Raw genomic sequence first — 13751 nt, 5'->3', positions numbered from 1 at the left:
TGCTTTCTAGCCAGTTGGCCCCTAACATGTACTGGTACATGTGAGGTTATTCTTACTGAGGTGAAGTACACTTCCCTTTGCTGAATTTTATGAGGTTCATATCTGACCATTTCTTTAACCTGTTGAAATCTCTCTCAGTGGCAGCAGTCACTCCTCTCAGTTAAACAGCATTGGCCCTCATACTGACCCCCGAGTGGGGTCACTACTGACTGTCCTGCTGGACTCCATAACACTGGCAACAACCTTACAAACATGACATTTCTTCTCATTTTCAGTACACAATACTCTATTCTTACCTAATCTCTACTTTATCTATTTGTCTGTGAGGATGTTATGGGAGATACTGGCTGAAGTGTCATAAAGGTTGGGATTAAAATATCCAGTATTTTCCGCCAAACCTGCTGTCTCTTCACAAAAGGCTATCAAGTGGGTTTTCTTCAGAAATCCATGCTGACTATTCTCCATCACCTTCTCATCCTTAATATACTTAGAAATGGTTTCCAAGGTTATTTGTTCCATCACCTCCCCAGGGATCAAGGTGAGGCTGAATGGCCTGTAGTCCCCTGGATCCTCCTTCTTGCCCTTCTTGATGATGGGTGCCTCCCACCAGGCCCCATGGACCTATGTAAGTTCATTTTGCTTAAATATTCCTTAATCTAATCGTCTTCCACCAAGTTGTCCTTGCTCCAGAATATCCCATGTTTCTCTAAGAGCAGTGGTTTCTGAAAGCTGGTCTTAAAGATTGAGGCAGAGAACATACTGAATACTTCAGCTTTTATGCAGGCCTTCTTGCTTAGTCTCCTGCTTGTCAAAGTAGGCCATTAGTGAGTTTGGAGGAACTGGTCTTTGAAAATTGGCCATCTCTCATGGATCCCTCCTCTCTCTAGAACCATAGGGCAAATGTTAGACCTCTACCAACTGCCTGAAGAAGGCCTTTTACTTATGATCATAGAATCATAGAAACATAGGATATCCCAAGTTGGAAGGGACCCAACTCCTGGCTCCACACAGGACCATCCAAAATTCAAATCATATTTGTCCATTGTCCAAACACCCCTTAAGCCCCAACAGCTTGGGGCTGTGACCACTGCCCTGGGCAGCCTTTTCCATGCCTACCTCCCTCTGGTGAAGAAACTTTTCCTAACCTCTACTTGACCCTCTCCTGATGCAGCTCTATGATGTTCTCTCAGGCTCTGTCACAATATTGCACCAGAGAGCAGAGCTCAGCACTCCCCCTCTTCTCCCCTGGTGAGGAGCTGCAGGCCATGATAATGGCCTCCCCTCAGCCTCCTCTGCTTGGGGCCAAGCAAACCCAGATACCTCAGCCGCTCCTCGTTCACCTTGCCCTCTAGACCCTTCACCATCTGTGTAGCCCTCCTTTGGACACTGTCTAATAGTTTTATATTCTTCCCATATTGTGATGTATAGCACTGGTTGTACTTCTTCCCAATTGAGTACAGACACAGAACAAGTTCACCAGTGCTGTTCTGCACCACTTGTTGTCACTGAGGTGCTGTATAAGAGAAATGGCACCACTGGTTATTAACAGTGACAAGACTGTCTCTAATCTAGTTTTGGACAAATATAATTGAATTGACTCCTCATCCATCCCAGGGCAGAGCTTCATACTCCATTTCTGCTGTGGCCTCACATAAACAGTATTTGTTTTTGTTCTCTTCTCTCTGCTCATTTTTTATATACCTTATATATTGCTCTTTAAATTATAGAAGAAAAATAACATTGCCATTTTAAAACTATGTTCTTTAGCTTTCTATATATAAAATTTCTCAAAGTCACTGTATATTTTATCAGAAGCTCTTCAAGACTAATTCTTTTGGTAAATAAAAATCAATAAATTATACCATGAAATACAAATCAGGGAATACAGTTTTATTTGTCCAAAAATAGATGACAGAGAAAATCTTGTCACTCTTAATAGCCAGCAGTGTAATTTCTCTTATACAGCACCTCAGTGACAACAAAACACAGCAAAGAAACTATATACTTAGATTCCTGTAAATAACATCTGTGAGTATTACTGTGCATGAAACCAATTTGGGAAAATATACACTAACTGAAATCTTGTTGTATTGAATGTACATTTATTGTTCTCCACTTTTAATGCCTGGTATTCTTGCTGCTCGCTTGCTTTTTTTCTGTTTTCCAAGTATTTTCAAGGATAGAATTATTATGACTGTTGATCTGTTGCAAGGTGAGGGTCTTTAACACTTCTTACCTTACACACACACTGCATATATATTTCACTCTTAGCTTGAAATGAGAGATACTGAATATTCATATTTTATAATATTTTAGAAGAAACAGACATATATTTATGTTGAAGACATATATTGCATCATTATTTGTACCATGGTATTTGTCCTTTCAGAAATGTCCTGTTTCCCTTTGCCCCCATTTCTGTATTTCATATGCGTCTAGTCATTTTGTCTCCAGGACTACATGAGGCACAGGACTCACTGAAGGCTAAATCTTGTTTCCTTTGAAAGCTTACTCATTTATAGCTTTCTGTCCTGAGTAGTTCCATCATCAGTGGAAACAGAGTAGGTATGTATTTTCAAAGGTCAAAAAAGACTAAGATATTCTGAAATGTTTCCTTTACCTAGTCCAAATTCCTAACATAGACTGATCAGGAACAGGGAAGGGTTGTTTGACATGGTAATGTCTCCAACTTGTGTTACTCCTTCCATGAAGAAAATCTGCCTAACATCTAATCTGAACCTCCATGGTGCAACTTGAAGCCATTTCCTCATATCCCAATGAGGAAAAATTGTTTGGGTACTGCTCTGGTGTGCAAGGTGTACTCCTGCATGCCCAGGAGGACCTGCCTGTGTGCTCACAGGAGCAGGCCCACCAAAAGGTGCTGGGAAGGAATAGGAAAAGCAAGTAGCACACACGGATAGATTTTGAGAAAGCAAAGGAAGGGACACTTATGTGCTATTTCAATCATGCTTGAGACTTTCAGCCCAAAATCCTAGTTAAATGCTGATCACTGATAGATTTTTATTTCTTCAGCCCATTGTCAGACCTGACAAAGCACCGCTCACAATTTCCTTTCCAAAATGTAAAGATTTATATTATCTAAGAAAAAAAGTTTTATGAGAGGAAATACTAAAGTTCAAATCAACCACTAAAGAAAAACATTATGCTCTTTATCAAGTTTATCTTCTTATTAGTTGTTGAGCTGTTGACTTTAGCATCCCCTCCATTAGTCCTTCTTAAAAGTTTCCAAAGCTGCAGTCCTTGTGTTTTTTTTTCTCTACCAACAAGCATGGAAGGAGCTTCTCATAAATGTCTGCAGTACATCACTGTCTACCTTCAAAACTTTTCGCCACTGAAATAACCACGAAACCAGGGACAGCACTTAAGTTGCAATTTGGCATTATTCTGTAGCAAAGTGAACCTCACAGCTAGTCATTCTCAAGAACCATGTTTTCCTACAGCCACTCTACACTCATATGTGGTCCCATGTTCTCACTTTGCCTCCTGTGCCATCACTGTTACTCATGTGATCTTGTAATGAGATGGCTAAAAAAAGCTAAAATATCAGAAAAACAATTGCTTTTTTATATGAGTAGTTTTAGGCCTGCTGTATCTCATGAACTGGGAGCAGCTGAGTTTCAGCGTCCAAGCAAGGTTAGACAATAACTGGGGCAGAAGAGTTGAGCAGAATTGCCCTTCTTTGTCAGCAATTAACTTTTAGATCAGCTTAGCCATGATTGCAGCTACAAACACCTAGTGCACTCAGAACACTGGTTATCACTTTGATCTGTGTTGTCTTGCTATCTCCCTGCAGCCACGTGTTTGTAACCACCTTATTTCCTTTAACTTTTGCTTTGTTTGTAAGTGTTCAGGGACTGCATCTGTATTGACTTTGTAAACCACAACTTCTGCAACTTTGCAATTTTTTGCTGTGATCTTTACCACAATGTATTTTTTCCCCTTCCTAACAGATGCTAGACATTACTATTTATTGCTTGGTGAGGATGACACAGCCTTCACAGAACTGTATGTCTAGATAATTGTGAAAAGGCTTAGTTTTATAACGCCTCAACATAATGTAAGTTAATCTTGAAAATTAGAACGATGTCTTTAATGTACCACTTTGGAATTTCAGTGCTGGATACAGCTGTGTTGGATGCACGCATGTCAACATCCTTCAGGAGAAAAGAATTGTAAGGAAAATATATACACTTGATGATCACATCTGTTTGACCTTTGCAGGTATTTTTCCTGGTTTTATTACTCTACAATATGTTCTGTTTCAGGTTTGGGGCATGAAAAACACTTTTAAAGACTGCTCTTGTGAAAAGCATTGTGAAGATGGACTCAGTGGTTTGGGAGCTCGATATTAGGAAATCACAGAATCGTGTCAGGGATTGGAAAGGACCTTGAGTTACTACATAACAGATACAAAAAAATGGGAGGATGAACTATGCCAGTGAGTGGATAACTGAATCATACACCTTTTCAACTGGCTTTACTTTTAGGCAAACTAAAATGTGAAATTCTGCCTTGGATTTTCTACAGTTGTTTGTAACAAAGAAGAATAAGGATGTACCTCAGCAACTCTCTCTTGTTATGTGCTGTAATGGTGCTACCAGCCCAGTTTCATGGTGCAGGAGGGTGGAAGGAGTGGTGCAATATAAAAAACATGATGTGTGGTGGTACAGTAGGGAGCCAACTATTTTTAATGTGTTTTTGGAGGATCTAAGTCCATATTTAATTCCATAAGTGAACTTTCAGTAAACTTCAGAAAACAACAACAACAAAACTTTTATGTTTATGAATTTTACTTCATAATCCTGAGAAATTTTATTAACATGCCCTTTTAAATTTGTGCTTGTCTTCACCTGTATTGCCTTTTCAGCAGTTTCCGACTTAAAGAAACCTTCACAATAATTTGCTTGTTGAATTTCTTAACTAATAAAATAATCGTTGTGATTTCTTTAGCATTATGCTTATGTTGTCAGCTAGTGCTGAAAGGGTGATTTATAGCATCATAAACTGTCTCTTAAGGATCTAGAAACACTCGAATACCTTTCATACTCCTTGTGTGTAAAGGTGGAGAGCTTTCTCGTGTAACCTGGAAGTGATGATGCAGAAAGAAGAACCAAAAAAATACTACTATATAAAAAAGTTGAGCTGAAACTGTAAACTTAAAAACAACAATAAAATCTCTTACAGAAGAGAGCAGTGTGAACAGAAAAACTGAAATGAATACTAATAGATACGTTCCTCATTTCTAATGTTGAAGACCAGTGCAACACCTGTAGTGGGCTGATTGATTGCAACCGTCTGAGATGCTCCTTTGAATCTGCTCACATCTGTGCCTGAGGTCCTGTTAAAGGATCCCCTAATTAAGACTTACTTTCTGTAGTCTCTGTGATTTTCAGAGAGAATGATTATCAATTCTACCTTTGTCATTTCTGTGTGATTTGAGTGGATTTGCTCAGCTGGAATGCCTCCTATGAACTAACCACTGATTATCAAAAATAATCTCTTATATGAGAAATTAATAGATCTGTGGTAAGCATCCATATTTAACCTTTTCAATTCTGTGTTTTTCTTGTATATTGGGCTAGCGTCTTAATTTTATGGGACGCCAATACTGGTCAGCCTCCTCATAGTGCCAGCCATAAGGCACTGGCTGTAGACCTTTGGGTATATCTGTCTTGACTGTGGGTTTTGATAGCAGTGGAAGTCCTGGGTTGTACCATACAGATTTATCTAGTACCTAGCAGTTTTGGAAGGTGTCAATAATATATATACACATGTGTACATATAGATATATATAGATATACCAGCAGGATTAGAAAATTCAAGTGAGCTAGGGAAGTGTACTTGGAAATAAATTTATGATAAGCTACAGCAAAGATATATGAATAGGTGTAAAAGATATACGAAGCTTGATGTACTCTTCAAGAAATAGTGGCCTTTTCATACAGAAAACAGTAAGTGGATTCCATCTGAAATTTGTTTCCTTGTGATTCTTTTGTTCACTTTGTTGCTTTTTATAGAAACTTTTCTTTGTGGATGCTGAAAATTCTCCTGCAAACCATATTTGAAGGCATGCAAAAGCAACTAAGACATTGCAAGAGGTTTTGTGCTAGTAGATTTTAAATCATCACTTGCTCTTGATCATGGGTTTCACAACTTACTTGGGCGGGACTCCCTTGTGTGTAGACTGTAAATGAAAAGATCTCCGTTTTGGAGGTGCAGCTGTGCCATTGGAAAGAATAGTGAGAAAGCTAATTTGGGTGGTTATACTCAGGTTTCTAGACCAACTAGAGGGGAACTCTTGAGTGTATTGATTATTCATGGTTGCAGTGTCCAAGAGTACGTATTTTATTAATTGTTGTTAAAGGAAGGCAGACTGAAGTAGTTTTGGAAGCACTCTGGCACTGAAGAAGTGGTTGCACCTGGCTACAGCTTGTGCTTTGTGCTCAGATTATTTACCACTTTAATTTACTGGAGTAACTTCATGTCTGGCTTTGTGCCTACTGGCTGCTGAAGGTTCTTACAGTGCATGAGCTCATGGGGTTCATCTTCATTACTGAATGAGAGTGCCAAAGGCCAATTTCTGTCCCCAAGAGCATCCTTTTCTACCAGGCTCCCCTTATCTCTGGAATCAACCATCTGTATTCTATCTAACTATTCCTGACTGCAACTCAGGCATTGTCTAGGGAGGACTACTTAGGCTGAATGAGAGGATGCCACAGACTGTTGTAGCAACAGAGATAATCCAGCTTTAGTGTCTGGACCCATGGACTGATAACTTTTCTTGCATAGATGACTGAAAGCTGCTGTAGCAGCAGATTGATCTCTCCACCATAGACAGAAGCAGTGTCCACCTATTCAGGAATGCCTTGGCTTAATTCTCTTGAACAGTACGGTACGGGTATCTTTTGCTCTTAGTAGGATAAGAGGCAGGAGAAAGATAGTCAACATATTTTAATTCCGTCTGTCCTTTCTTGTGTGTAAATAAGGAAAAATTTCCTGTAAAATGGATTAGAACTCCCCAAACCTATAAGTGTATGTGAAAAACCAAAGATCACGTTTCCTTCGAGGCACAGGACTGAAGGTCCTTTAAAGTCTTACACAAGTTGTATTTATTTTTCTGTGTACTTCATGAATTTCTTGCTGTTTTTGGCCACCAGTGAAATAAAAAAAAACCTTCAAAACAGAAAGTTAAATAGTGACTATCACATACGTACTGGCCTATCTTTGTTTCCAAGTGGATAGTGCTAATACATAATTTTCTCATTAATATTCTAGTTTTATTAGTATTACATTTTTGTCCTTTTCCAGCACATCTCTGATGGCCTTAACATAGCTGCTAGTGTTGACAAGAAACAAGCACTTTGTGTTGTTTTTACCACAAAACTTTGTGGATGAAGTTAGCATTTACATCAATACCTTTCATAGGTCAGGTAGTAGCTATTCTTGATGTTAATTATCTCCTTGGCCAGCTACAGACAAAAGGCAAGCAGAAATACTAATTCCTTCTTTCTTTCTTACCTATTGCATGGTTGTTTATTTTATTTCCCCCAAGGTGAGTATACAGTAGCAGAGCTAACTTACTGATGCAAGTGGTAGCATTTTTGTTTTATAATCTATTATTTTGTACTGGGATGTGCCCATCACACCTTGTTTTTGGTTCTCTGTCCCGCTGGGAACATCCCGTAGTTTCTTTTTATTTTCTATTTTTTGCATCAGGGGTGTAGTTAATTGGATTACAGTTCATGTTCTCTGCTTGGTTCCCAAGAACAAGAAAGCAGAGAAGTCCTTAGCCACCATCTGCTTTTCCCCTGTTGTGTGGATTTCTTTCATCTCTAATGAACTCAGACCAAAACACAGAACGCTACTCTCATGAGCTACCATAATACTTCAAAGGAAGTCTTGCTGGACAAGAATTTTGGGACATGGAGATACATATTAAATAGATCAAGGAATGAGCCCCAGAAAAGCTAAGGACTAGCTAACAACTCCTGAATACAGCTCTTCACTGGTTAATGAAGTATTATACATCCTGCTTACTCAGAATGCATTTCTCATAAGCAGAATTTGAGTTTATTCAACTATTGTTTATGGGACCATGTTAAATAGTTTCAAAATGCCTGTCCTTCTCCTAGCTCTGCATCAGAAGTTTTAGCAAACACAAAATAGCTTGTGTACTCTGCTTAACTAAAAAGATGCGTGGCTTGAAAAAGTTGAGAACTGCTGTTCTAATGGCGTATCTGGGAACATAATGTTGAAATGTTATGAGATTTTAAGTAGAGGGGAAATCTCTGGCAGAGATGCAATTTCTGAACTGTATATTGCATGGTGATGTTGAGAGAATCCCATTATGAAGTGTGTACAAGTCTTTCTGAGATTGACTGCAGCAGGTAAATTTGTTCATGTTGTGGTGAGATATTGTCCTTTCTGTACTCCACAGGCCAATGTGATGCTGAACAGTATAAAAGTTTTTGGAAGAAGAAAGCTCATAAGGATACCATCAAAGATAGAAGTAAGTAATATAAGTAATGTAGTACAATGCACGTGGTAAGTGCTTGAAGAAATGCTTGGATTTATTTCCGCTACAAAAATGTAAAGTGCTTGGTTAAACCTACTTGGTTTAATGATTTCATTGTACGTCGTGCTGTGAAATGTGGTGGAAAATGACACTGAACTTCCTATACAAATGAGAAACCAGCCACTTACAGGTATGTGTTAATGACTTCATAGGAAGCAAGTATAAAACTTTGTACAAAACCTTCTCATGGCAATTACTCCAGGTGACACCTGTGCATTCAGGCTGAAATATGAATGTTCTCCTAACATCTGGTGGTACAATGTTAGGTGACTTTTATAGCGTCTCTGTAGATTAATAGTGCTGGGAGCTTTAGTGATTGCTGCTGATTTGTAATAGAGTAAGATATTGTTGGGCATGTTTCATACAGGAAGGAATGTAGGAAGGTGTATGGCAACATGCTATTTGCATTGGTTATAACACATTATCATCACTTTGGAAAATTATGGAACTACTAGGAATGTTTTATCCTGTAGTAATTTGTGTCGCAGCATTTCTGATATGCTGTGGTCCTTTCATAGCTTCTGTTTCAATCACAAGTAGGAGATATAGACTTTAAGATATGTACAAAAAATTACCATTAAAAATATCGAAATGTGTGTAGTTTGTTTTGGATCTTCTTTATTGTATTTTATTTTTGGAACAGCTATATTTTCACTACTGACTATATTGTGTGACAAAAAGAGAATACATAAAATGCTGAGCTATCTAGGACGTTACTGAGACGCTAAACAAACTCATCGGTATCAAATGACCAAGTGTTTTTCTAGCTTGTAATTGTTTCTGCTGTGTCTTGAAGAACTCCCACTCTAGTCATGAGACGTGAGAAATAAAATATTTTGACTGTTTAGGAGAAATGCAAGAAATTACTTGGCTAGTAATGTGCTCTTTCAGCAAAGAAAGCTAATGGTACCTCAGGCCAAGTACTGCTAACACCACCAGTGAGGCCACATGTGGAGGGCCGGGTCCAGTTCTGGGCTCCCCACTACAAAAGAGACATGGACATGAATGTAGGCCATACAAGTCCTGAAGGATCTGGAGCATCTATACTGTGAGGAGAGGCTTAGAAAGCTGAGGGTGTTCAGTGTGGAGTAGAGGAGGCTTGGGGGGGGGGAATATTCTCATCAGTGTGTATATATGCTTGAAGGGAAGGTATGATGGGGATTGAGGCCAGGTTCTATTCAGCGATGTCCAGTGACAGAACTGTTGCCTGAACTAGAATTAGTAGTCACAAACTGGAGCCGAGGAGGCTTGCTCTGAACACCTGAAAGCACTTCTGTGGGGATGGTGGAGAATTGGCAAAGGTTGTATAGAGGCTGTGGAGTCTCCTCCTTGATGATCTCTGGAATCTGCTGGGACATGGGCCTGAACATACTGCTCTGGGTGGCCCTGCTTGAGCAGGATCTCCAGAGATCCCTTCCAAATTCAGCCTGAGATTCTGTGATAGTAGTGCAAGAAAACAGAACATTTTCAAAACTGTGTTGAGTGTGCTTTGAGACCTGCTGTGCATTTTATCATACATTTGATCCTAAAACAATATGGTAAGTGACTGTGACTTGGATGTTTAGGGAAACAGCATAGAGAAAAGGGGGGGAAGAGCAACAATTAAATGGCATCTGAACTTAGGACTGTTCATGCTGTTTCCATCTACAGCAACAGAATCCCAGTCTCTGATTAAAGACATAGGAGAACAATGCAACTTTGACTTATCTGTACCCAGAGTTCAGATATTAGCAGAGTAATTTGTTACAGTTATTGCTGTAGCCTCAACAGCACTAAGATGCTCCTCAATGAAATGGCTACTGGTTTGCAGCATAACACAAGACCACGCTTGCTTCACAGTGTTAATGATGGGAAGGAGATGTAGTCCCATTTAGTCTCTCAGGTAGCTCTTCTGTTGGTTGCAGGCAGTATTTTAATTTGCCATCGTACGGCTCATCTTCTGCCTAAGCTCTATGCTCAGTAAGCTCACATGCTGTTTGTAACTCAGTATAGTTGAACAAACTTTATAGCTCAGAACAATATACAAGTATACACCTAATTCTTTTGTTCTACCTTCCTGCTGTACTTTTGAATGTTTTATGAGGTTTAAAGCTGCAGTGCACTGCACCTCACGGAACAAAGAGTTTGACTTATGTAAGTGTAATATTTGCTTTGGCATCTGTCAGCCTGAAGGTTCAAAAAGAAAAAGACATCTCTGTAAAAGATCATCAGTCAAGAAAAAAAATAGGGCAGACTGTGACACCGACTATCAATTTTAAAAGTCTACTGAAATCGCTAACATAATGTAAAGTCATGGTTATTTAAGGATATTAAACATCCAGACATAGTTTTACTTGTCCATTTTCATTAGTAAATAAGTTAACAAACATTTGCAGAAGTTATCTCATTACTTAATCTTTTTGGTCTCATCTTCTACTCATTAATTTCCAGCTAAGTCATTCTCACGCCTTCCTTTTTTTATTTGGTGTGAAATTTTCTCTTCTCTGATTCCTATTAATCTTATCTACAACATCTCACTTCTTTCAGCATCTTTCTTCCTGAAAAGCTCATCTTCTTCGTTAATACTAAACATGTTTCATGGTAAACCTAGATATGATCTTTTCGTTTCTCCCATTAACATCATCCATCTTAACAAACAGAATTAAATGGTAGAACTTGTTCTGTGCACAGCATGCCTTTCTGTGCATCATATTCCTTCTGTCACCAGTCACTATTGGTTTTGATTGCAGGAACAGAAATTTCTCCATCTTCTCTGGGCATCCTTCAGCATGTGGGAGATAACTCATGCCCTGGTTGTTACCTTAGGCATGGAATGTAGGCCTATACGCATAAATAACTGTGATTTAATTTGCTTAGACTTGGAAGATCTGTAAGACGTGTGGAGACTGCCTCCTCCCTGATGTACCCCATAGCCTCCTCTTCCAGAGTCCTTTTCATCCATCTTTGAAACTGTAACCATTCATAGAATCATTAAGGTTGGAAAAGACCACCAAGTCCAACAGGTGCAGGTAGGGTAGGATGACCTTGAGGTGGGTAAATATCAAGGTGTTTCCTCAGCCAGCCTCTGTGGTGTGTTTCTGTGCTGCTGCTGCCTGTAGCAGTTCAGGAGAGTATGGCTTGACCTTGCAAGATGTGAAGCTGTGACCATGTGTTTGTAGTTCTGAGCGTTCTGTAGTGCTCTGTTCTGTTTCAGCATCTGCTGACAGCATTTTAAAGCAGTAACACCGTGAGATTAAACAAAGTTGTGAGTGGAAATGGTTGGAGAGTGTTTGTCTTCCTCCTGCAGTGGGGATGAACTGCGAGCAGCAGTACACGGAGCCATCTCTCAGGGCACAGAGGACAGCTGTAGGTTTGTTTGTTTATTTATTTATTTATTTATTCGTTCTATTCACATTTCACGTGATTTTCATTGTATTTTGAAGGGATACATCTGAGCAAACCAGCTCTAGTAGAGGAACTGGACTACCTGATCTCTATAGGTCCCTACCAAACGCTGAAATTCTATGAAGGGTTGTATTTTTTTCTGTATGTTTCTACCTGACAAATGTTGAAAAGGATGAGTAATGTGAATGAAACGAAACTTCTTTTTTTTTCCTTTCTTGCTTTCTGCTTCTCGTTGTGCTTTTTGTACTGCACACACAGCCCTGACTTTTGCACTCACCTTGAGCAGGTGAGCGGCGCTCCTTCAGCTTTATGGGCATAAGCATGCTGAAACACAGCCCTAAAATAGCTGAAGGTCACGCCGACATCCCCGTACAGAGCAGCACAACACAACGGCTGCCTTTGAGACACACAACTTTCAGCGTGAGGCGGGAAGTGCGAGGAAGGGCCGCGGTTGTTTCCCAAGGGCATCCTCTCCTCAGGCCGGTCGCAGAGATCGGAAGGTACGGCTCCCAGCTCCCGCTGGGGCCGGGCAGGTGGCAACATCCCCAACCTCCCCCCGCCACGCGTTGCCTCCAGCTCCGCCCCATGACGCGGCCCGAGCGCCTGCGCGTCCTCCGCATGGCGCTATAAACACGGCGGGCGGCGGCCGGGCGCGGGCCCTGAGAGTCGCGGGGCAGGGCTGTGCTGGGCGCCGCCGCAGTAGGACGAGCCAGCGGCCCAGGCCCGCCCTCCGCCCGCCCTCTCTCCCTCCCGCCGGCAGGAGAGGCCGGGCCCACGTGGGGCCGCCGAGCAGTAGGCGGCGGCGGGGTGACCATGTGTGTGGGGCGGCGTGCCGCCGGCTGGGGCAGCGCCTGAGCGCTGAGCGATGCTGCGGGGCGGCGCGGGGCCCTACGCGACCCGGCCGCCCCCTTCGCCTTCTCCTTCTCCATGAGTGCCCCGGCGGCGGCGGCTCCCGTCAGGCTGATGCCCGGCGGGCACACGGAGCAGCCTCCCGCCGGGGGCCCGGCCCCCGCGTGCGCCAGCCCCGCCGCCAAGGTGCCCGGCTGCCCGGCGCCCTCCGCTCCTTCTGCGGGGCCCCCGGCAGTGCGGGTGGCTGCTGCGGGGGGCCAGCGGCCAGTGGTGGTACCCAAGGGGCCGCCTACCGCCACCATCCAGCTGCCGGCCAACTTCCAGCTGCCCCCAGGTGAGTGCGTGCACCCCCACGCGTGTCCTCCCGCCTCGTTTGCTCCTCGTGGGCAAATGGGAGCTCAGGCGGATGGGTGAGACGGGGAAAGTTGGGATGAGTGCTCCAGGAGTGGAGAGAGGGTCGCTTTTCTGCCCTGTGAGGTGGGTGGGTGGGTGAGGTGTTCGCCTGTCTTGCGGGACGTGGAGAGAACAAGCGGCTTGATTCAGGCTCTGTTAGAGGTGCTCGCAGCGTCTGAGGTGGATGTGGAAACCTTTGCAAAAGGCAACTTTTCACGTTCCGTATGAGCTGTTATAGTAGAGTTCTTTCTGCTGTGGTGGCTAACCAGGCCCCTGCGAGCCCTTCGTGGATCAAAGCATCACCGTGTGTAAGGTGCGCAGTGAGGATGCTCGGAGTTCCTTCAAGCACACCTATGTGGGTAATAAGTTTATGGATGTACTTCAGAGCTGAACAGCAAAGAGAATACTGGAACAGCACCCATACAGAAGTGGTAGCAATGACTTGGGATGTTACTAGGGACTGCCCAGGTGTTCCTACCTGCACTATGATAACCAATTCCACTACTCTTAGTCTACTGAGGTATGCAAT

At 42.1% G+C, this 13751-nt stretch overlaps 1 protein-coding gene across 3 annotated transcripts in view; it reads left to right on the top strand.

The window, feature by feature from the left end:
- Nucleotides 1-12748: 12748 nt before the first annotated feature.
- The window catches only part of TAF4B (TATA-box binding protein associated factor 4b), a 68719-nt gene continuing 67716 nt past the window's right edge, over nt 12749-13751 (top strand). For 2 of the 3 annotated variants that reach the window (XM_015855488.3, XM_085537491.1), the window contains exon 1: nt 12776-13163. In XM_015855488.3, the coding sequence (XP_015710974.1) occupies nt 12908-13163 (256 nt within the window). In that variant the 5' untranslated portion in view covers nt 12776-12907. Of the gene's footprint in view, nt 13164-13751 lie in introns of all 3 variants that reach the window. The other variant, XM_015855489.3, reaches the window with a different exon arrangement.

This window comes from Coturnix japonica, chromosome 2 (genome assembly GCF_054131305.1).
Source record: "Coturnix japonica strain WE chromosome 2, WE-NBRP24, whole genome shotgun sequence".
NCBI classification, from domain to species: Eukaryota; Metazoa; Chordata; class Aves; order Galliformes; family Phasianidae; genus Coturnix; species Coturnix japonica.
Note: the sequence above shows the minus strand (reverse complement) of the source record. Positions and strands in the feature narration are given on the sequence as shown.